Source organism: Scyliorhinus canicula, chromosome 6, assembly GCF_902713615.1.
Source record: "Scyliorhinus canicula chromosome 6, sScyCan1.1, whole genome shotgun sequence".
Classification (NCBI taxonomy): Eukaryota; Metazoa; Chordata; class Chondrichthyes; order Carcharhiniformes; family Scyliorhinidae; genus Scyliorhinus; species Scyliorhinus canicula.
In genome coordinates, this window is record NC_052151.1 from 201320511 (window position 1) to 201342568 (window position 22058).

General features: G+C 54.5%; 1 protein-coding gene across 1 annotated transcript in view; it reads left to right on the plus strand.

Annotated features, from left to right (window-relative positions):
• The window catches only part of LOC119967979 (V-type proton ATPase catalytic subunit A-like), a 46638-nt gene that overhangs the window by 11668 nt on the left and 12912 nt on the right, over window positions 1-22058 (plus strand). The window contains exons 2-11 of the mRNA XM_038801080.1: window positions 6050-6145; window positions 11385-11513; window positions 11661-11875; window positions 13407-13544; window positions 13985-14136; window positions 15347-15509; window positions 15711-15819; window positions 16825-16947; window positions 17774-17888; window positions 20601-20713. Coding sequence (XP_038657008.1) covers window positions 6064-6145; window positions 11385-11513; window positions 11661-11875; window positions 13407-13544; window positions 13985-14136; window positions 15347-15509; window positions 15711-15819; window positions 16825-16947; window positions 17774-17888; window positions 20601-20713 — 1339 coding nt within the window. The 5' untranslated portion in view covers window positions 6050-6063. The remainder of the gene's footprint in view (window positions 1-6049; window positions 6146-11384; window positions 11514-11660; window positions 11876-13406; window positions 13545-13984; window positions 14137-15346; window positions 15510-15710; window positions 15820-16824; window positions 16948-17773; window positions 17889-20600; window positions 20714-22058) is intronic.

Below are 22058 nucleotides of genomic sequence, written 5' to 3' on the forward strand. Positions count from 1 at the left end.
CCTTCAGAGATCCGTGGACAAACACACGAAGGTCCCTTTTAGTCGGTTTGGCTGGTTTAGCACAGTGGGCTAGACAGCTGGTTTGTAATGCAGAACAAAGCCAGCAGGTTCAATTCCCGTACTGGCTTACCCGAACAGGCCCTGGGAGGTGGCGACTAGGGGCTTTTCACAGTAACTTCATACTTGTGACAATAAAAGATTGTTATTATTATTGTTGCTCGGAAGGTCCCAGAGTCAGGCCATTTATTGAATACTTCCTCGTCACATTACTCCTTCCAAAGTGTCTCACCTCACACTTTTCCGGGTTAGATTCTATCTGCCGCTTTCCTGCCTATTTGACCATCCCGTCTGTACCTTCCTATAACCCAAGACACTCAATCTCACTGTTACCCACCCAGCCAACCTTTGGGTCATCCACAAACTTACTGATGCTACCCCCCACATAGTCATCTATGTTGTTTATATAAATGACAAAACAATAGGGGACCCGGCACAGATCCCTGTGGTCCAACATTGGACACTGGCTTCCAGTCACTAAAGCAGCCGTCTGTCATCACCCTCGGTCTCCTACAGCTAAGCTCATTTTGAATCCACCTTATCAAGTTCCCCTGTATCCCGTGTGTATTTGCCGTCTTTATAAGTCTCCCATGTGGGACCTTGTCAAAGGCTTTGCTGAAATCCATGTAAACTACATCAACTGCGCTACCCTCATCTACACACCTGGTCACATGCTCAAAGAATTCAACCAAAACATTTCGATCTTCCGGGAGGTCAGCTGTTGCCTAAGCTGGTCTTCCAGCAAATGGCTGCCATTCGCCCCATATTTGTACATTGCTCCTTTTGCTCTCTTCAGCTGGTGCACCATTTTACCTGGGGACAACAGATCAAACTGTGTCTGCAGTCCCTTCCTACTCGCAAAAAGCTCATCTGAATACTTTCCACCTTCAAAATGTCAATTATCAGCCTCCGGCGTCCTCCCTTGCCTCCTTCCCAACCTGCACCTTATACAACATCATCTCACCTCTCACCAGCACTTTCAAAGCCTCCCGTAACGCCGACCGGCGAGAACTCCCCCCCTTTTATTCAACTCCACACGCTCGTCTATCAACCCTCGCCATCTTCACGCCGAGCTCGATATCCGTCAGCAACCCCACATCCAAGCTCCACGCCGGCTGCCATGCCAGCCCGCTCTCCAACCCCACATCCAAGCTCCACGCCGGCTGCCATGCCAGCCCGCTCTCCAACCCCACATCCAAGCTCCACGCCGGCTGCCATGCCAGCCCGCTCTCCAACCCCACATCCAAGCTCCACGCCGGCTGCCATGCCAGCCCACTCTCCAACACCACATCCAAGCTCCACGCCGGCTGCCATGCCAGCCCGCTCTCCAACCCCACATCCAAGCTCCACGCCGGCTGCCATGCCAGCCCGCTCTCCAACCCCACATCCAAGCTCCACGCCAGCTGCCATGCCAGCCCGCTCTCCAACCCCACATCCATGCCAGCCCGCTCTCCAACACCACATCCAAGCTCCACGCCGGCTGCCATGCCAGCCCGCTCTCCAACCCCACATCCAAGCTCCACGCCGGCTGCCATGCCAGCCCGCTCTCCAACCCCACATCCAAGCTCCATGCCGGCTGCCATGCCAGCCCGCTCTCCAACCCCACATCCAAGCTCCACGCCGGCTGCCATGCCAGCCCGCTCTCCAACCCCACATCCAAGCTCCACGCCGGCTGCCATGCCAGCCCGCTCTCCAACACCACATCCATGCCAGCCCGCTCTCCAACCCCACATCCAAGCTCCACGCCGGCTGCCATGCCAGCCCGCTCTCCAACCCCACATCCATCAGGTGTGGCGCATTGTCAAAAATCACGATCGTCAAATATTCCTCCCTCCTCAGCCCCCGCCAACAAGGCCCTCCCCATGGTGAGAAAGAGCACATGCGTTGTGTACCAGAGAAAAGAAAGAGTACGCACTGCCCCCAGATTTAGAAACCCCCATGGGTCTACTCCCCCCCCCTCCCATCGTCCACCCCCCCCCCCCCCCCCATCGCCCACCCCCCCTCTCCTTCAGAAACACCACCAACACCTTCGCAACCCCAAATGGGGCCAAAGACCTTGGCTTAGACCAAGACTCTCGGGACTGTATTCTAGCCCCCCCACCCCAAGAATCAACTGATGGGTGTCCATGTCGGGGATGGCCGCTAACATCTTCTACATGAACCCTACATCATCCCACTTGGGGGCATACATACTAACCAACAGCCCCGACCTTCCCTCCAAAGTACCCGTGACTATCCACATATCTGCCGCCCTGATCCGCCATCACCTTCTCCATCTGAAACCGCACTCTCTTGTTAATCAGTATCTCTACCCCGTGGACCCGACTATCAAAGACCGAGTGAAACCCCTGACTGACCCAGCTCTGACGAAGCCTTACCTGGTCTTTCGCCCGCAAATGGGGCTCCTCCAGCAGCACCACATCGGCTGGCAGCTCTTCAGGTGGCTAAAACCCTCACCTGCTTTGCCGGCCCTCCCAATCACTGCTCATTCCATGTTACCGACTGAACCAGGCGCCTCTCACCACCAGCCCCCCCCCCCTCCCAACCCAACTCCCCACCCCCCCCCTCCGTCCCTGCCTGTCAGCCATGTCCGCTGCGAGGGATAATCTAATCCCCCCCCCCCCCCACCTAATTCCGAAAAGCCACCAGAGCCCACCCAAGATGGCCCCCATCCCCACCCCACGAATGGGACAAAGAACATACCCCCCCCCTCATCCTACTCGCAACCCCAAAGTTCTAGTGTCCATCTCGGTTCAGCCCCAATCCCTCTCCCCTCACGAACGCCTCCGCTGCCTCCGCCTCCTCAGAATAACGGTCCCTGAAGTTGTGCGTGACCCTCAGCCTCCCCTGGTAGTCCACCCCGAAGCCCACTCCACTCTCGAAGAGCGCTGCCCTCACCCCTGTTGAAGGCCGCACGCATTTTCTCCAGCTCCACCGTGACGTCACGTCCCGGTACATACGAAAACCACTGCCTTCCAACCTCACCACCCCATTCTGCTTGGCCCATCTCAATACCTTCCTCTGGTAGCTATAAACGCAGATAATCATCGCTCTTGACGGCTCGTTTGCCCGTGGCTTTGGCAGCAGCGACCGGTGGGCCCTGTCCAGCACGAAGGCGGGGGGGGGGGGGGGGGCATCCTCCACCTCCACCAGCTTCGCCAACACCTTTGCAAAATACTCCGTCGGCCTGGGGCCTGGGGCCCTCCACAACGTCAGGCTGGCACGCAATCCTGAGGCCCTGCCATCGCGACCTGTTCTCAATGCCCCCAACCCTTTATTTCTGTCCTCCACCTTCAGAAACTCCACTTCCAGCGAGGCGAGCCGGTCACTGCGTCGCGACAGTGCTTCCCCCCCCCCCCCCCCCCCTTCAGCACCTCACCATGCTCCCACACCATCTCTGACATCTTTCCAAGAGCCACCTTCATTGGGGCCAGAGAATCTTCCAGCGGTTTCTTCAGTGCCCATCGTCCCTTGCCGCTCAAACTCCACCGCCATCACCTCGGCCAGCATGTCCGCTGTAATGGGTGCCACCCCACCCGCCGAGCTAGCTCCCGCCATCTTTCCTCCAACTGCACACTCTGCCGGCGGGTTAGCCCCGGATCCCTTTCTCCCAATATTTTTCCGTTGGGATTTTGACATCCTCTAGTGCCATAACTCTATTGGGATAAGTTTACCCACAAACCCCCCCCCCCCCCCCCCCCAACCCCCAAAAAACTAGGTGAAAAGGGCCAAAATCCAAGGACTCTAGCGAGAGCCACCTGACGTGCGCCCTCCACCTCCGTGTCACCACAGGGAGCCCAGCTATCCCAGAGAAAAATAATGAGGTGTTTGTCCCTTTCATGAGGGGCTTTACAGGTCGGAGCCACCAGAGGAGGAGCCGGAGATGGTTGGGTTTTTGGAGGGCTTGAAGGTTCCTCGGGTGGGATGAGTTGCGGGAGGCTTTGGAGGCGCCGAGGGGGTTGGAGGAGGTCCACGGGGCTCTGGGCAAGATGCAGCGGGGAAGGTGTTGGGGCCCGATGGGTCCACGGTAGAATTTTACAAGACGTTCGCGGGCCCAATCGCTGCTGGGGGTGTTTAATGACTCACTGGGCCTGGATTCCCTTCCGGAGACGTTGAGGCAGCCGCCCACCTCCCTCTTTCTGAAGCAGGACAAGTACCCCACAGAGTGGGGGTCGGACCGCCCAATCTCTCTGCTCAACGTGGGTGCGAAACCTTTGGCTAAAACCTTAACATTGAGGTTGGAGCCCTGACTCCCGGAGGTAGCGAGGGTTTGTGAGGGGCTGAAAACTGTCATCCATCATGAAGTGGCTACTGAATGTAGTTCTTACACCGGCGGTGGGACCAGATCCGGAGATGATTGTGTCTCTGGATGGTGAACAGGTGTTCATTAGGGTCAAATCGAGCTGCTTGGTCTCGGTTCTGGAGATGTCTGGGATTGATTCTGGGTCTGTATCTGAAGCGTCGGCTGTTCCTGTTCGAATGAACACCGTGAATTCGGGGCTGTTCTGGCTGCACAGGGCCACGAGGCAGGGATGCCCCTGTGTCCCCGCTGTTGTTCACATTGGCGATCCTCCTGTTGCCGATTGCATCGAGGGCCTCAGGAAAGTGGAGGGAAATTGTGAGCTGTGGAGTGGAGCACAGGGTGCGGACAACCTTTTCCTCGGAATCCAGGGCCAGTTATGGGGGAGATCATGGGGATATTGCAGAGGTTCGGTTCCTTTTCAGGGTATCAACTAAATGTTGGGAAGAGTGAAAATTTCGTGGTGATCCCTCTGAGGGGAGGTGATGGGTTGAGGGGATTGTCATTCCATCTGGGGGGGGGGGGCACTTTTTCCCTATTTCAGGTGGCACGGGATTGACCGAGACTTCGCAAACTGAATCTTACAAGCTTGCCGAACAGGGTTAGAGCGGACTTGCAGAGGTGGGATAGCCATCCACTGTTGACCTTGCCGTTGCAATGATGCCCACAGAACATCTGGTGACAGCGAGTGGTAGCGGAAGGAAAGTATTCCGCCTGGAGGTCGGTGACCAGTGGCGTCCCGCAAGGATCAGTTCTGGGACCTCTGCTCTTTGTGGTTTTTATAAATGACTTGGATGAGGAAGTGGAAGGGTGGGTTAGTAAGTTTACTGATGACATGAAGGTTGGGGGAGTTGCAGATAGCGTCAAGGGTTGTTGCAGGTTACAACAGGACATTGACAGGATGCAGAGCTGGGCTGAGAAGTGGCAGATGGAGTTCAACCTAGATAAATGTGAAGTGATTCATTTTGGAAACCTTCTCTGAACGGTTTCCAATGCATTTACATCGTTCCTTGAAGAAGGAGATCGATACTCACGGTAGCATGGTGGTTAGCATCAATGCTTCACAGCTCCAGGGTCCCAGGTTCGATTCCCGGCTGGGTCACTGTCTGTGTGGAGTCTGCACGTCCTCCCCGTGTGTGCGTGGGTTTCCTCCGGGTGCTCCGGTTTCCTCCCACAGTCCAAAGATGTGCAGGTTAGGTGGATTGGCCATGCTAAATTGCCCGTAGTGTAAGGTTAATGGGGGGATTGTTGGGTTACGGGTTACGTGGGTTTAAGTAGGGTGATCATTGCTCGGCACAACATCGAGGGCCGAAGGGCCTGTTCTGTGCTGTACTGTTCTATGATACTGTACACAGTTCTGGTCGCCACACTATAGGAAGGATGTGATTGCACTGTAGATGACGCAGAGGTTTACCAGGATGCTGCCTGGGCTGGAGTGTGGGAGCAATGGGGAGAGATTGGATAGGCTCGGGCTGTTTACCTTGGAGCAGCGAAGGTTGAGAGGCGACCTGATAGAGGTTTGTAAGATTGTGAGGGACGTAGATTGCTGTTTCCTGCGATTATATGTAGCGCAGTGCGGTTTCTCAAATTGCTTCTCAGTGTCCAGCCTGACTTCCTATGCCAAGGTCCCAGCTGCATGTCTCCCCTTAACACTGCATTTCCATGTTTCTCTCACGCATCGCCCATATTCAGCACAGACGCCCAACATGGACTTCGAGAAACTGCCGAAGATTCGCAACGAGGAGCGAGAGAGCCTGTTTGGATATGTCCACGGAGTCTCGGGCCCAGGTGAGAGACACTCGAAGAAAGGGAAGGAACTGAGATACACCAGTCAGTGTCATAGAGTCTGAGAGGTTAGCCGCACTGAAAGAGGCCCTTCGGCCCATCGCATCCGCGCCGACCATCAAGCACCAATCTATTCTAATCCCATTTCCCAGCCCTTGGTCTTTGCACTCCTTTAATTCCTTGTGTGCTGCAGCTCATTTCAATACCTCTTAAAAGCTGTGAGGGTTCCCACCCCTCCCCCCATTTCAGGCAGTGACTTCCACATTCCCAGCATCCTCTAAACATAGAACAATGAAAAATGCAGCACAGAACAGGCCCTTCGGCCCACGATGTTGTGCCGAACCTTTGTCCTAGATTAATCATAGATTATCATAGAATTTAGTGCAGAAGGAGGCCACTCGGCCCATCGAGTCTGCACCGGCTCTTGGAAAGAGCACCCTACCCAAGGTCCACACCTCCACCCTATCCCCATAACCCAGTAACCCACCCAACACGAACGGCAGTTTTGGACACTGAGGGCAATTTATCATGGCCAATCCATCTAACCTGCACATCTTTGGACTGTGGGAGGAAACCGGAGCACCCGGAGGAAACCCACGGGGAGAACGTGCAGACTCCACAGTGACCCAAACCAGGAATCGAACCTGGGACCCTGGAGCGGTGAAGCAACAGTGCTAACCACTGTGCTCCCATGCCGCCCATGCATATCGTCCTGTGATCTAAGGCCTTGCTCCTCACTATTTACCACACCATCAACTTTTATCTCATCTGCGAACTGACTGATCATTCCTCCTACATTCACGTCCACATTAATGTGCACGAGAAACAACAACTGATCCGGCTCCGATCCCTACGGAACACCATTGGACAGGTTTCCAGTCACACAAAAGACCTCCACTCACCACCCTCTGCCTCCTACCACTCAGCCAGTTTTGGATCCAGTTTGCTAAATTGCCCTGGATCCCAAAGGATCTTCTTCTTCGGCCTCCCATTCGGGACCTTGTCAAAAGTCCATGTAGATTACATCGACTGCGCTACCCTCATCTACACACCTGGTCACCTCTTCAAAGAATTTAATCAAGTTTATCAGACATCGAATCTCTACAGAATCTTTACAGTCCAGAAGGAGGCATTTGGCCTATCGGGTCTGCATTACCCTCTGAAAGAGCATCCTATCTAGGCCCATTCTCCCACCCTATCCTCATAACCCCACCTAACCTATACAACCCTGGAGACTAAGGGGCAATTTTGTCATGCATAATCCACCTAACCTGCACATCTTTGGACTGTGGGAGGAAACCGGAGCACCCGGAGGAAACCCACGCAGACACGGGGAGAAGGTACAAACTCCACACAAAGAGACACCCAAGGCTGGAATTAAACCCAGGTCCCTGGAGCTGCGAGGCAGCAGTGCTAACCACTGTGCCACCGTGCTGCCTTTAATCTCTCTTTGACAAAACCATGCTGACTATCCGTGATCAATCCTTGCCTCTCCAAGTGAAGATTAATTCTGTCACTGTTTTTTTCCAGTAGCTTCCCTCCCACTGAAGTTCGACTCACTGGCCTGTAATTTCCTGGTTTGTCCCTACTCCCCTTCTTGAATAATGGCACCACATTAGCTATTCTCTAGTATCTCTCCTGTGGCCAGAGAAGGTTGGAAAATGTTTGTCAAAGCTGCTGCAATCTCCTCCCTTGCCTCCCAGAGAAACCTGGGATACATCCCATCTGGTCCTGGGGACTTAGCCAATTTTATGCCCGTTAAATCTGTGAATACCCCCTCCCTCTCAATGCTAAGTTGTTGAAATAAATCACAAAGCGCCTGTATGATTTCTATCCCTGCATCATCCTTCTTCTTCGTGACACAGAGGCAAAGTAATCATTTAAAACCTCACCAATATCTTCCAGTTCCACAATTTGCCACGTTGGTCCCTAAGGGGCCCTAATCTTACCCTGGTCATCCTCTTGACCTTAATAAAACAACTTTGGATTTTCCTTTATTTGACCTGCCAGTGTTTATCATGACTTCTCTTCATTCTCCTAATTTCTTTCTTAAGTAACCCCTGCACTTTCTATATTTCACCCGGGCTTCCACTGTTTTGAGCCCTCGGTACTTACCATAATCCTTCCTTTTTTCCCTGATCCAATCCTGGCTATCCCTTGACATCCAGGGTTCTCTGGACTTATTGCTCCCGTCCTACACTATCAGGGGAATATGATGGACCTGCCCTCTCTCTATTTGCTTTTTGAAATAATCTTACTGCTCTGATGTTAGATTTACTTGTAGCTGCTCCCAGTTAACTTTGGACAAATCCTGGGCGTGATCGGACCAAATGGGAACTATGTCCCCGTGGCGACAACGTTTGTCTGCACGTTTCCCGGCAATCGTAAAGCCAAGAAACACAACGCTATCCAACGTAGCTCCGGTTAGATACCGGGTGGGGGGGGGGGGGGGGGGGGGGGCCTCAGAGGAGAACACACAGTTGAGGTCGTACTTCGTTTCATTTCCTGCATTGAGGAACCCCACTCGCTGGAGCTCCTCGGGGAAGGGAGAGAGAGGGACGCCATTTTTAAATGCTTTCCCAATTTGTCGGGCCCTTGATGTGACCCCTGAACCCCTCCCCCACCCCACCAAGCCTCAGCTCACTGTAAGGGGGTCCTAGGAATCTCCCGGCATCCCTGCACGGGACACACCCCCTTCCCAATCACTGATGCACAAGCAAATATCTGCTGGCCTCGCACCCTGGCAGTGCCACCCAGGCTGGCAGTGCCAAGGTGCCCAGGTGGTACCAGCAATGCCAGGACACCAGCCATCCCAGAGGGCACGCACCTGGGGGCCTCCAATCCCCACGAGTGCCGCCCCGTCTGGTCCGGGTTTGTGGAGACCAGCACTGAACAGTTCTCGCCCGAGGTAGGCAGCAGGGTAGCATGGTGGTTAGCATAAATGCTTCACAGCTCCAGGGTCCCAGGTTCGATTCCCGGCTGGGTCACTGTCTGTGTGGAGTCTGCACGTCCTCCCCCTGTGTGCGTGGGTTTCCTCCGGGTGCTCCGGTTTCCTCCCACAGTCCAAAGATGTGCGGGTTAGGTGGATTGGCCATGCTAAATTGCCCGTAGTGTCCTAATAAAAAAGTAAGGTTAAGGGGGGGAGTTGTTGGGTTACGGGTATAGGGTGGATACGTGGGTTTGAGTAGGGTGATCTTGGCTCGGCACAACATTGAGGGCCGAAGGGCCTGTTCTGTGCTGTACTGTTCTATGTTCTATGAGGTCTCCAAGGTGAAGGTGATTGATCCCAATGCCTTGGTTACCTCATGAATCTGCACATTAGAGTGAGACCAGCTGTCTTGAACATACAGATTTGCCAAAAATTGATCCCACCCGCAATGGGCGGACTTCATTGGTCTGGCGAGATCGTGTTTGATCTCATGAGGCGTGGCGAGTTGGCTAGATCCCAGAAGATGGGTCTCTCAGCAATTAACGGTCATGTTGTGCAGTGCCACGTTTGTTTACGGGTGCAGCATGGCCAGAAGTTCGTGACCCCTATCCAATTATATTAAAATTAGGCCTCCCCCAATTAAGAAACTTAATTTCTGGTCTATTTTTGTCCCTTTCCAAAATACTACTGAGTTATGGTCACTGTTTCCAAAATGCTCCCCATTGAAACTTCATCCATTTGCCTGACACCATTTCCAAAAACGAGATCCAGCACTGCCACCTCCCATGTATTGGCATAAAAAGATCTGCCGGATGCATTTAAGACATCCGCCTCCTATTTTTCTTTTTTAAATTCAGAGTGCCCAATTCATTTTTTCCAATTAAGTGGCAATTTAGCATGGCCGATCCACCTAACCTGCACATCTTTGGGTTGTGGGGGTGAGACCCACGCAGACACGGGGAGAATGTGCAAACTCCACACAGATAGTGATCCGGGGCCAGGATCGAACCAAGGACCTCGGCGCCATGAGGGAGCAGTGCTAACCACTGTGCCACCGTGTTGCCTCCAAATTCTGCCCCCTGTAAGCCTTTGACACTTTGACTATCGGAGTTAATATTGGGGAAGCTGATGTCCCTTGCTATTATTACCCAATTTCTCTTACATTTCTCAGAGATTTGCACTTCTATCTCTCCTATATCAGTGTACAGATACCTTCCTGAGAAAGAGGGACTGAGAGACACCAGTCACTACACAGATATCTCCCTAGGAGACAGGGACTGTGAGACACCAGTCAGTGTACAGATATCTCCCTGAGAGAGACAGGGACTGAGAGACACCAGTCAGTGTACCGATACCTCCCTGAGAGAGAGGGACTGAGAGACACCAGTCAGTGTACAGATATCTCCCTGAGAGAGAGAGGGGACTGAGAGACACCAATCAGTATCCAGATATCTCCCTGAAAGAGAGGGACTGAGAGACACCAGTCAGTGTACAGATATCTCACTGAGAGAGAGAGACTGAGAGACACCAGTCAGCGTACAGATATCTCCCTGAGAGAGAGGGACTGAGAGACACCAGTCAGCGTACAGATATCTCCTTGAGAGAGAGGGACTGAGAGACACCAGTCAGTGTACAGATATCTCCCTGAGAGAGAGGGACTGAGAGACACCAGTCAGTGTACAGATATCTCACTGAGAGAGAGAGGGACTGAGAGACACCAGTCAGTGTACAGATATCTCCCTGAGAGAGAGGGACTGAGAGACACCAGTCAGTGTACAGATATCCCCCTGAGAGAGAGGGACTGAGAGACACCAGTCAGTGTCCAGATATCTCCCTGAGAGAGAGGGACTGAGAGACACCAGTCAGTGTGTAGATATCTCCCTGAGATTGGGACTGAGAGACACCAGTCAGTGTACAGATATCTACCTGAGAGAGAGGGACTGAGAGACACCAGACAGTGTACAGATATCTCCCTGAGATTGGGACTGAGAGACACCAGTCAGTGTACAGATATCTACCTGAGAGAGAGGGACTGAGAGACACCAGTCAGTGTACAGATATTTCCCTGAGAGAGAGGGACTGAGAGACACCAGTCAGTGTACAGATATCTCCCTGAGAGAGAGGGACTGAGGGACACCAGTCAGTGTACAGATATCTCCCAGTGAGAGAGGGACTGAGAGACACCAGTCAGTGTACAGATATCTCCCTGAGAGAGAGGGACTGAGAGACACCAGTCAGTGTACAGATACCTCCCTGAGAGAGAGGGACTAAGAGACACCCCTCATATTTTCCTCTGTGTCTCTCCCTCTCCAGTCATCTTGGCAACCAACATGTCCGGTGCTGCCATGTACGAGTTGGTGCGAGTTGGCCACAGCGAGCTGGTGGGCGAGATTATCCGCTTGGATGGGGAAATGGCGACCGTCCAAGTCTACGAGGAAACCTGTATCTTTTGCTGGTGTTCTCTGCTGCGCGGGGTTGGGATGGGGGTTGGTGGGCCTTTACCGTTGGCCATCTATGTTCAGCCCTCTCTGGGTAGGCCGGGAGCCTGGATCTCTGCCGTGTTGATGTCCTGAATTTACCCCTCCCCAGCTGGTGTGTCAGTCGGCGACCCAGTCCTGCGGACAGAGAAGCCTCTCTCGGTGGAGCTGGGCCCAGGGATCATGGGCTCCATATTTGACGGGATCCAGCGGCCCCTCTTCGACATCTGGCAGCTGACCCAGAGCATCTACATCCCGAGGGGGGTCAACGTTACCCCACTGCCCACGCATACCAAGTGGGAGTTCACCCCGGATCCTCATATCAGGGTACGGAATGGGGGCGTAAGCCATGGGGGAGAGGGTGAGAGAGAGTGCAGGAGAGAGGGAGGAATGGAGGTGGAGGTGGATAGAGAAGGGACAGAGAGGAAGTGAGGCAGAGGAGGAGAGAGTGGGGGGGGGGGGGGGGAGATGGGAGAGGGAGAGAGACAGAGAGAAACAAAGGGAGGGGGAATGAGGAAGTGAGAAATGGGGAGAGATTGAGGGCGGAGGATAGAGAAGGGAGAGAGGGGGGGAAGGTTGGAAGGGAGGGAAAGATAGGGAGAAAGGGGAGGGAGAGAGAGTTGGAGGGAGGAAGATCGATGGGGTAATGGAGAGCTTTGACAGACCCTGAGGGAGAGTCAGAGAGATGGAAAGACAGGGACGGAGCGAGGGGAAGCGATACATGAGGGTGACAGAGTTGGCGGAAGAGATGGAAAGTGTGTGACAGAATCGGAGGAAGAGATGGAGAGTTTGAAAGAGTCGAAGGGAAAGATGGAGAGAGTGGTACAGAGTTGGAGGGAAAGATGGGGAGAGTGTGACTGTCAGACAGAGAGATGGACAGAGAGTGTGACGGAGGGGGACAGGATCAGAGTAGAGATGGAGAGAGTGTGACAGAGCCAGATGGAGAAATGCAGAGTGTGAAAGGGTAAGTGGGAGAGGTAGAGAATATGACAGAGTTAGAGGGAAAGAAGGAGTCCGTATGACAGAACCAGATGGATAGAGTGTGAAAGGGTTGGAGGGAGAGAAATAGTGTGACAGAGCCAGAAGGAGAGATGGAGAGTCACAGGGAAAGAAGGCAGCCAGAGGAAGAGATGGAGTGAGTGTGACAGACTCAGATGGAGGGATGGAGTGAGTGTGACAGACTCAGATGGAGAGATGGAGTGCTGCGACAGAATCAGGAGGAAGGATGGAGTGAGTGCGATGGAGCCTATGAAGTGATGGAGTGAGTGTGACCGAGTTGGACAGAGTGATGGAGAGAGTGTGACAGATATGGAGGGGAGATGGAGAAAATATGACAGACCCAGATGGAGGGATGGAGTGAGCGTGACAGCCAGAGAAGGGATGGAGTGAGTGTGCCAGACTCAGGTGGAGAGATGGAGTGAGTGTGACAGAGCAAAGGGTGTGATGGAGTGAGTGTGACAGATTCAGATGGAGAGATGGAGTCAGTGTGTCAGCCGAAGGGAGAGGTGGAGTGAGTGTGACAGTTTGATGGAGTGAATGTGACAGGCTCAGGTGGAGGAATGGAGTGAGTATGACCAAGCCGGAGGGAAAGATGGAGTGAGTGTGCCAGACTCAGATGGAGAGATGGAGCGAGTGTGACAGACTCAGATGGAGAGATGGAGTGAGTTTGACAGAGCTGGAGGGAGGGATGGAATGAGTGTGACCGAGTTGGAAGAGGGATGGAGAGTGTGACGGATTTGGAGGGAAAGATGGAGAGAGTGTGACAGACTCGGATGGAGGGATGGCGTGAGAGTGACAGACTCGGAAGGAGCAGGGCAGTGTGTCTCCGCACTCACTGCACCATTCTGTCCTTCCTCAGGTGGGAAGTCACGTCACGGGCGGAGATATTTACGCCTCGGTTTTCGAGAACTCGCTGATCAAACACAAGATTCTGATCCCTCCCAAGAGCAGGGGAACTGTCTCCTTCATTGCCCCTCCTGGGCACTACGACGTGACGGTGAGTACAACTCCTGTCTCCAAGCAGGAGACGTGGGTGGCACGGTAACACAGCGGTTAGCATTGCTGCTTCACAGCGCCAGGGTCCCAGGTTCGATTCCCCGCTGGGTCACTGTCTGTGCGGAGTCTGCACATCCTCCCCGTGTGTGCGTGGGTTTCCTCCGGGTGCTCCGGTTTCCTCCCACAGTCCAAAGATGTGCAGGTTTGGTGGATTGGCCATGATAAATTGCCCTTAGTGTCCAAAAAGGTTAGATGGGGTTACTGGGTTACGGGGATGGGGTGGAGGTGTGGGTTTAGGTAGGGTGCTCTTTCCAAGGGCCGGCGCAGACTCGATGGGCTGAATGGCCTCCTTCTGCACTGTAAATTCTATGATTCTATGAGCAGTGAGAGGGATGTGACTGGCATGTGATTAACCTGCTTCTGATTCTCTCTCTCTCTCAGGATGTGCTGATGGAGCTGGATTTTGAAGGAGTGAAGGAGCAGCTGACCATGGTCCAAGTATGGCCGGTGCGACAGATCCGGCCAGTATCTGAAAAGCTGCCGTCCAATTACCCCCTACTGACAGGACAGCGGGTCTTAGATGCCCTTTTCCCGTGAGTTCTGGGTGTGGGTGGGCGAGTGGCGAGGGGTGCGATATCTAACCGTGTCCGTCTCCCTCAGTCTCATCCTATCTCTCTAGAATATTCCCTCTCCTCCCCGAATCCACTCAGTCCTCACCCCCCCCACCAAATTGTGCGACCCCCCCCCCACCAAACTTGTGACCCCCCGCCCCCCACCAAATTGTGGGTCTCCCACTCCCCCCAAACTGTGCGACTCCCACCCCCCACCAAACTGTGGTTCTCCCCCCCCCTCCCCCCCACCAAACTGTGGGTCTCCCACCCCCCCCACCACCAAACTGTGCGACTCCCACCCCCCCCCCCACCACCAAACTGTGGGTCTCTCCCCCCCCTCCCCCCCACCAAACTGTGGGTCTCCCCCCCTCCCCCCCACCAAACTGTGGGTCTCCCACCCCCGCACCACCAAACTGTGCGTCCCACCCCCCCACCACCAAACTGTGCGATTCCCACCCCCCCACCACCAAACTGTGGGTCTCCCACCCCCCCACCACCAAACTGTGGGTCTCCCACCCCCCCACCACCACTGTGCATTCCACCCCACCAACTCCCTACCCCCCCCCCCCACCACCAAACTGTGCGACTCCCACCCCCCCACAAAACTGGTACCCCCCCCACACCACTCCCCAACCCATCCCCCAGCAAACTGTGGGACCCCCCTCCCCTTTGAACTGTGGACCTCCCACCCCTCCCCCCACCATACCAAGACACCCCGCAACCCCCTCCCTGCTAAACTGAGGGACTCCCATCGCCAACTCCCTCACCCCAACCCCCCCCCCCCCCCCCCCTCCCCCCCCCCCCCCCCCCCCCCCACAAACTGTGGGACTACACCCACCACACACACGCCCCCTCCAGGCCCTAGGACATCTCAAACTCTCCAAACCAAACAACTTCTCACCCCAAAATGTCCCCTCAATCTTTTTGAACCTATGCAGCCTTGCCTTCTGACCATGGTTTCCCCATTTGACCTCAGTTAACCCCATTTGTCCAACTTTCACTCCAATGTTTCCTGACTGACAAATTGTTTTAATGTGCCATCCGTGCCCCCCGCCCCTACAATTGCACCACCAATGACACCTCCCCATCCCAGTTGAACTGATTGAACCCTGGTTTGGCCCAGTTAAGCTGACTGACCCTGGTTGCCGCCTGTTTATTAACCTGTCGCCCTCTTGCCGCCCTCACAATCCAGGTGCGTTCTGGGAGGAACGACAGCCATCCCTGGGGCATTTGGCTGTGGGAAAACTGTCATCTCCCAGTCCCTGTCCAAGTTCTCCAACAGCGACGTCATCGTCTACGTGGGCTGTGGAGAGAGAGGCAACGAAATGGCGGAGGTGCTGAGGGACTTCCCTGAGGTAATGAGGCATGCGGTAGTGAGGGTGAGGGGCAGGGGGGGTGGTGGTGGCGGGGGGGGGGGGGGAGGTGGGTGAAGGCTGCGGGAGTCTCAATCAAGGGTCAGGGGTCACAAAGGGTGTGAGGGTGTCTGGGGCTCGTCCTGACCCCTGTGTGGGGTGGGTGACAACCCCTTAACCATGGTAACATTACCTTCTCTCCAGCTGACGATGGAAGTCAATGGGAAGATGGAGAGCATCATGAAGAGAACTGCCCTGGTCGCCAATACATCCAACATGCCAGTGGCAGCCCGTGAGGCGTCAATCTACACGGGTGAGTACCCACCTGCCTGACCGCTCACCTTTGACCTTATCCCTTGCCCTCTGACCTTTGCACCTGTCGAAGGAAAATTAATGAGTTGCCAACTGCGAAGCATTCTGGGAAATGCTTGACTATAGTTCAACACTGCTTTTGAATGAAAATAAGTAGGTCAGGTAACATAAACGAAATACTGCTGAAATATTCTGGTTTCGGCCTTATTATGAAAACACATTGTCCTCCGAAAGATAACAAAATGTGTACTCGAGTTGTTTTCAGCCAAGGACCAGAACATACGTACTGCATATTTCATCTTACGTACTTTCCAAGGTCTATTTAATATAAACATGGTTGTTTACTTCAAGCTGTTATTTCAGACTACAAAACATGCTGTCTTCAATCGAATCTCAGAGTGCGGTGCCCTGGCCCCTTGCAGCTGGAACACTCTCCGCAAATATATTTGTGCAAATAAATTTCCTTCAATCGAACCTCGAGAAATTTGTCTTCATTATAATTTCCACGACAGTACCCCACTACCTCCGAATCTCCGATCATCATCCACCTCACCCTCTGAACCCATGTCCCTTAACATTCTGAGCCACTTCGTCCTCTAACCTTTTCTTGCCTCATTCTCCGACATTTCTCATCCCTTAACCCTGACCCTTTCTGCCACACCAGCTTCTGATATTTACGCCCTTTTTTCCCCTCACCTTCATTCAAATTGACCTCTGCCCTCCATCTGCGTCATTTCCTATCTTCCTGCCTCACCCTCTGACCTCCTCAGGCCTCGGCCTCTGAGCATCATCGACCACGCTGTCAGACGTTCTCCTGCCCTCTGACCTTCTCACCCTCCAAGCCTCTCCCACATCGAACTCTGACCTTCTCCCACCTTGCCCTCTGACCTTCACACAGCTTACCACCTGTCCTTCTCAGCCCCTCCCTCTGATCTACTCTCTGCCTGTGTAAAAACACTCCCTGCTGTATTGGGTCACTGGTTAATTGCCTCCTGTTTTTCCACAGGGATCACCCTCTCCGAGTATTTCCGTGACATGGGTTACAACGTCAGCATGATGGCCGACTCCACTTCCCGCTGGGCGGAAGCTCTTCGGGAAATCTCAGGTCGCCTTGCAGAAATGCCTGCAGGTGAGAGACTATCCATCACTGAACACAGGGCCAAACCCTCCCAGGACAGGTACAGCACGGGGTTAGATACAGAGTAAAGCTCCCTCTACACTGTCCCCATCAAACACTCCCAGGGCAGGTACAGCACTGGGTTAGATACAGAGTAAAGCTCCCTCTACGCTGTCCCCATCAAACACTCCCAGGACAGATACAGCACGGGGTTAGATACAGAGTAAAGCTCCCTCTACACTGTCCCCATCAAACACTCCCAGGACAGGTACAGCACGGGGTTAGATACAGAGTAAAGCTCCCTCTACACTGTCCCCATCAAACACTCCCAGGACAGGTACAGCACGGGGTTAGATACAGAGTAAAGCTCCCTCTACACTGTCCCCATCAAACACTCCCAGGACAGAGACAGCACGGGGTTAGATACAGAGTAAAGCTCCCTCTACACTGTCCCCATCAAACACTCCCAGGACAGAGACAGCACGGGGTTAGATACAGAGTAAAGCTCCCTCTACACTGTCCCCATCAAACACTCCCAGGACTGGTACAGCATGGTGTTAGATACAGAGTTAAGTACCCTGTACACTGCCCCCACTTGGAGCTAAGTGTACAGACCCGGTCTCCATATCTAATGGTTCGATTACGCTTGGAGCACTGTGCACAGCTGAAGGGGGACTCTTACAAGATGGAGAACAGAACCGGATACATGGATGAAGTGAGGTGAGAAAGTGGCAGGAATGATGGGATGGGATGTCGAATGACGCATGCCACTGTCTGCGCTCTCCTCCACTCTAACTTGTGCCCTCTCTGTGCACTAACCTGCTGTTTCTCTCCACAGACAGCGGCTATCCTGCATACCTTGGAGCGCGCCTGGCATCGTTCTATGAGAGGGCTGGGCGAGTGAAATGTCTGGGAAGCCCAGAGAGAGAGGGCAGTGTCAGCATTGTCGGAGCGTGAGTGAGCGGGCAACTGAGGGTCGGGATTGTCCATGGGTGGGAGGGGGGGAGGAGGGGGGGGGGGGGGGCGTGAGGGTCAGTCATGTCAGTGAGGGGGGAGTGAGGGTCAGTATTGTCAGTGAGGGGGGAGTGAGGGTCAGTATTGTCGGTGAGGGGGGAGTGAGGGTCAGTATTGTCGTTGAGGGGGGAGTGAGGGTCAGCATTGTCGGTGAGGGGGGAGCGAGGGTCAGTATTGTCAGTGAGGGGGGAGTGAGGGTCAGTATTGTCAGTGAGGGGGGAGTGAGGGTCAGTATTGTCAGTGAGGGGGGAGTGAGGGTCAGTATTGTCAGTGAGGGGGGAGTGAGGGTCAGTATTGTCAGTGAGGGGGGAGTGAGGGTCAGTATTGTCAGTGAGGGGGGAGTGAGGGTCAGTATTGTCAGTGAGGGGGGAGTGAGGGTCAATATTGTCAGTGAGTGAGGGGGGAATGAGAGTCAGTATTGTCAGTGAGGGGGGAGTGAGGGTCAGTATTGTCAGTGAGGGGGGAGCGAGGGTCAGTATTGTCAGTGAGGGGGGAGTGAGGGTCAGTATTGTGAGTGAGGGTCAGTATTGTCAGTGAGGGGGGAGTGAGGGTCAGTATTGTCAGTGAGGGGGGGGAGTGAGGGTCAGTATTGTCAGTGAGGGGGGAGTGAGGGTCAGTATTGTCAGTGAGGGGGGAGTGAGGGTCAGTATTGTCAGTGAGGGGGGAGTGAGGGTCAGTATTGTCAGTGAGGGGGGGAGCGAGGGTCAGTATTGTCAGTGAGGGGGGGAGTGAGAGTCAGTATTGTCAGTGAGGGGGGGAGTGAGGGTCAGTATTGTCAGTGAGGGGGGAGTGAGGGTCAGTATTGTCAGTGAGGGGGGAGTGAGGGTCAGTATTGTCAGTGAGGGGGGGAGTGAGGGTCAGTATTGTCAGTGAGGGGGGGAGTGAGAGTCAGTATTGTCAGTGAGGGGGGAGTGAGGGTCAGTATTGTCAGTGAGGGGGGGAGTGAGGGTCAGTATTGTCAGTGAGTGAGGGGGGAGTGAGGGTCAGTATGGTCAGTGAGGGGGGAGTGAGGATCAGTATTGTCAGTGAGTGAGGGGGGAGTGAGGGTCAGTATGGTCAGTGAGGGGGGAGTGAGGATCAGTATTGTCAGTGAGTGAGGGGGGAGTGAGAGTCAGTATTGTCAGTGAGGGGGGAGTGAGGGTCAATATTGTCAGTGAGGGGGGAGTGAGGGTCAGTATTGTCAGTGAGGGGGGGAGTGAGGGTCAGTATTGTCAGTGAGGGGGGAGTGAGGGTCAGTATTGTCAGTGAGGGGGGAGTGAGGGTCAGTATTGTCAGTGAGGGGGGAGTGAGGATCAGTATTGTCAGTGAGGGGGGAGTGAGGGTCAGTATTGTCAGTGAGGGGGGGAGTGAGGGTCAGTATTGTGAGTGAGGGGGGTGAGGGTCAGTATTGTCGGTGAGGGGGGAGTGAGGGTCAGTATTGTGAGTGAGGGGGGTGAGGGTCAGTATTGTCAGTGAGGGGGGAGTGAGGGTCAGTATTGTCAGTGAGGGGGGAGTGAGGATCAGTATTGTCAGTGAGGGGGGAGTGAGAGTCAGTATTGTCAGTGAGGGGGGAGTGAGGGTCAGTATTGTCAGTGAGGGGGGAGTGAGGGTCAGTATTGTCAGTGAGGGGGGAGTGAGGGTCAGTATTGTCAGTGAGGAGGGAGTAAGGATCAGTATTGTCAGTGAGGGGGGAGTGAGGGTCAGTATAGTCAGTGAGGGGGGAGTGAGGGTCAGTATTGTCAGTGAGGGGGGAGTGAGGGTCAGTATTGTCAGTGAGGGGGGGAGTGAGAGTCAGTATTGTCAGTGAGGGGGGAGTGAGAGTCAGTATTGTCAGTGAGGGGGGAGTGAGAGTCAGTATTGTCGGTGAGGGGGGAGCGAGGGTCAGTATTGTCAGTGAGGGGGGAGTGAGAGTCAGTATTGTCAGTGAGGGGGGGAGTGAGGGTCAGTATTGTCGGTGAGGGGGGAGTGAGGGTCAGTATTGTGAGTGAGGGGGGAGTGAGGGTCAGTATTGTCAGTGAGGGGGGAGTGAGGGTCAGTATTGTCAGTGAGGGGGGAGTGAGGGTCAGTATTGTCAGTGAGGGGGGAGTGAGGGTCAGTATTGTCAGTGAGGGGGGAGTGAGGATCAGTATTGTGAGTGAGGGGGGAGTGAGGGTCAGTATTGTCAGTGAGGGGGGAGTGAGGGTCAGTATTGTCAGTGAGGGGGGAGTGAGGGTCAGTATTGTCAGTGAGGGGGGAGTGAGGGTCAGTATTGTCAGTGAGGGGGGAGCGAGGGTCAGTATTGTGAGTGAGGGGGGAGTGAGAGTCAGTATTGTCAGTGAGGGGGGAGTGAGGGTCAGTATTGTCAGTGAGGGGGTAGTGAGGGTCAGTATTGTCACTGAGGGGGGAGTGAGGGTCAGTATTGTCAGTGAGTGAGTGAATTTATTTGGTTCTTAGTATGAACTCCCTCCCCTTTCCTCTACTACCCTCCCCTTTCCCTCTCTCCTCCCCCCCCCCCCCATCATCCCTTTTTGTCTGCTCTCCTGCCCTTCCTCTGCTCCCTTTGCCACTCCATGATCTGCCTGCACCTCCTCTCCCTCCCTCCCCTCTCCTCTATCCCTTCTCCACCCCTCCTTTCCCCCCGCTGTGTGACATGACTGTGGAACGTCTGACTGTTTTCTCTCTTCTTCCATCAGCGTCTCTCCCCCTGGTGGTGATTTCTCAGACCCCGTCACGTCTGCGACGCTGGGAATTGTCCAGGTGAGATCTCCATGTCCCACGGACACACTCACAGCTGCCAAGACGATTCGTGACAGCAGACATCAGGAGAAAAGACAAAATTATGCCGTCGTTCGATTAAGCATAGAGCTCCTATAACAGGAGGTGCCCATTCAGCCCCCCTCTCGAGCCTGTTTCACAGCCCCTTGCAAGCCAGTTGCGCAGAAACAGGAGGGGCAGAGGCCATTCAGTCCCTCTCGAGCCTGCTGCACAGTAACAGGGGGAGGCCCATTTCAAACCTGTTACACAGGAACAGGAGGAGCCCATTCAGCCCCTCTCAAGCCTGCCACACAGGAACAGGAGGAGCCCATTCAGCCCCTCTCGAGCCTGTTACACAGGAACAGCAGGAGACCATTCAGCCCCTCTCGAGCCTGTTACACAGGAACAGGAAGAGCCCATTCAGCCCCTCTCAAGCCTGCCACACAGGAACAGGAGGAGCCCATTCAGCCCCTCTCGAGCCTGTTACACAGGAACAGCAGGAGCCCATTCAGCCCCTCTCGAGCCTGTTACACAGGAACAGGAAGAGCCCATTCAGCCCCTCTCGAGCCCGTTACACAGGAACAGGAGGAGCCCATTCAGCCCCTCTCCAGCCTGTTACACAGGAACAGGAGGAGGCCATTCAGCCCCTCTCGAGCCTGTTACACAGGAACAGGAGGGGCCCATTCAGCCCCTCTCGAGCCTGTTACATAGGAACAGGAGGAGCCCATTCAGCCCCTCTCCAAGCCTGCTACACAGGAACAGGAGGAGCCCATTCAGCCGTTCTCGAGCCTTTTACACAGGAACAGGAGGAGCCCATTCAGCCCCTCTCGAGCCTGTTACACAGGAACAGGAAGAGCCCATTCAGCCCCTCTCGAGCCTGTTACACAGGAACAGGAGGAGCCCATTCAGCCCCTCTCCAGCCTGTTACACAGGAACAGGAGGAGCCCATTCAGCCCCTCTCAATCCTGTTACACAGGAACAGGAGGAGGCCCATTCAGCCCCTCTCCAGGCCTGTTACACAGGAACAGGAGGCCCCATTCAGCCCCTCTCGAGCCTGTTACACAGGTACAAGAGGCCCCATTCAGCCCCTCTCGAGCCTGTTACACAGGAACAGGAGGAGCCCATTCAGCCCCTCTCGAGCCTGTTACACAGGAACAGGAAGAGCCCATTCAGCCCCTCTCGAGCCTGTTACACAGGAACAGGAGGAGCCCATTCAGCCCCTCTCAATCCTGTTACACAGGAACAGGAGGAGGCCCATTCAGCCCCTCTCCAGGCCTGTTACACAGGAACAGGAGGCCCCATTCAGCCGCTCTCCAGCCTGTTACACAGGTACAAGAGGCCCCATTCAGCCCCTCTCCAGGCCTGTTACACAGGAACAGGAGGAGCCCATTCAGCCC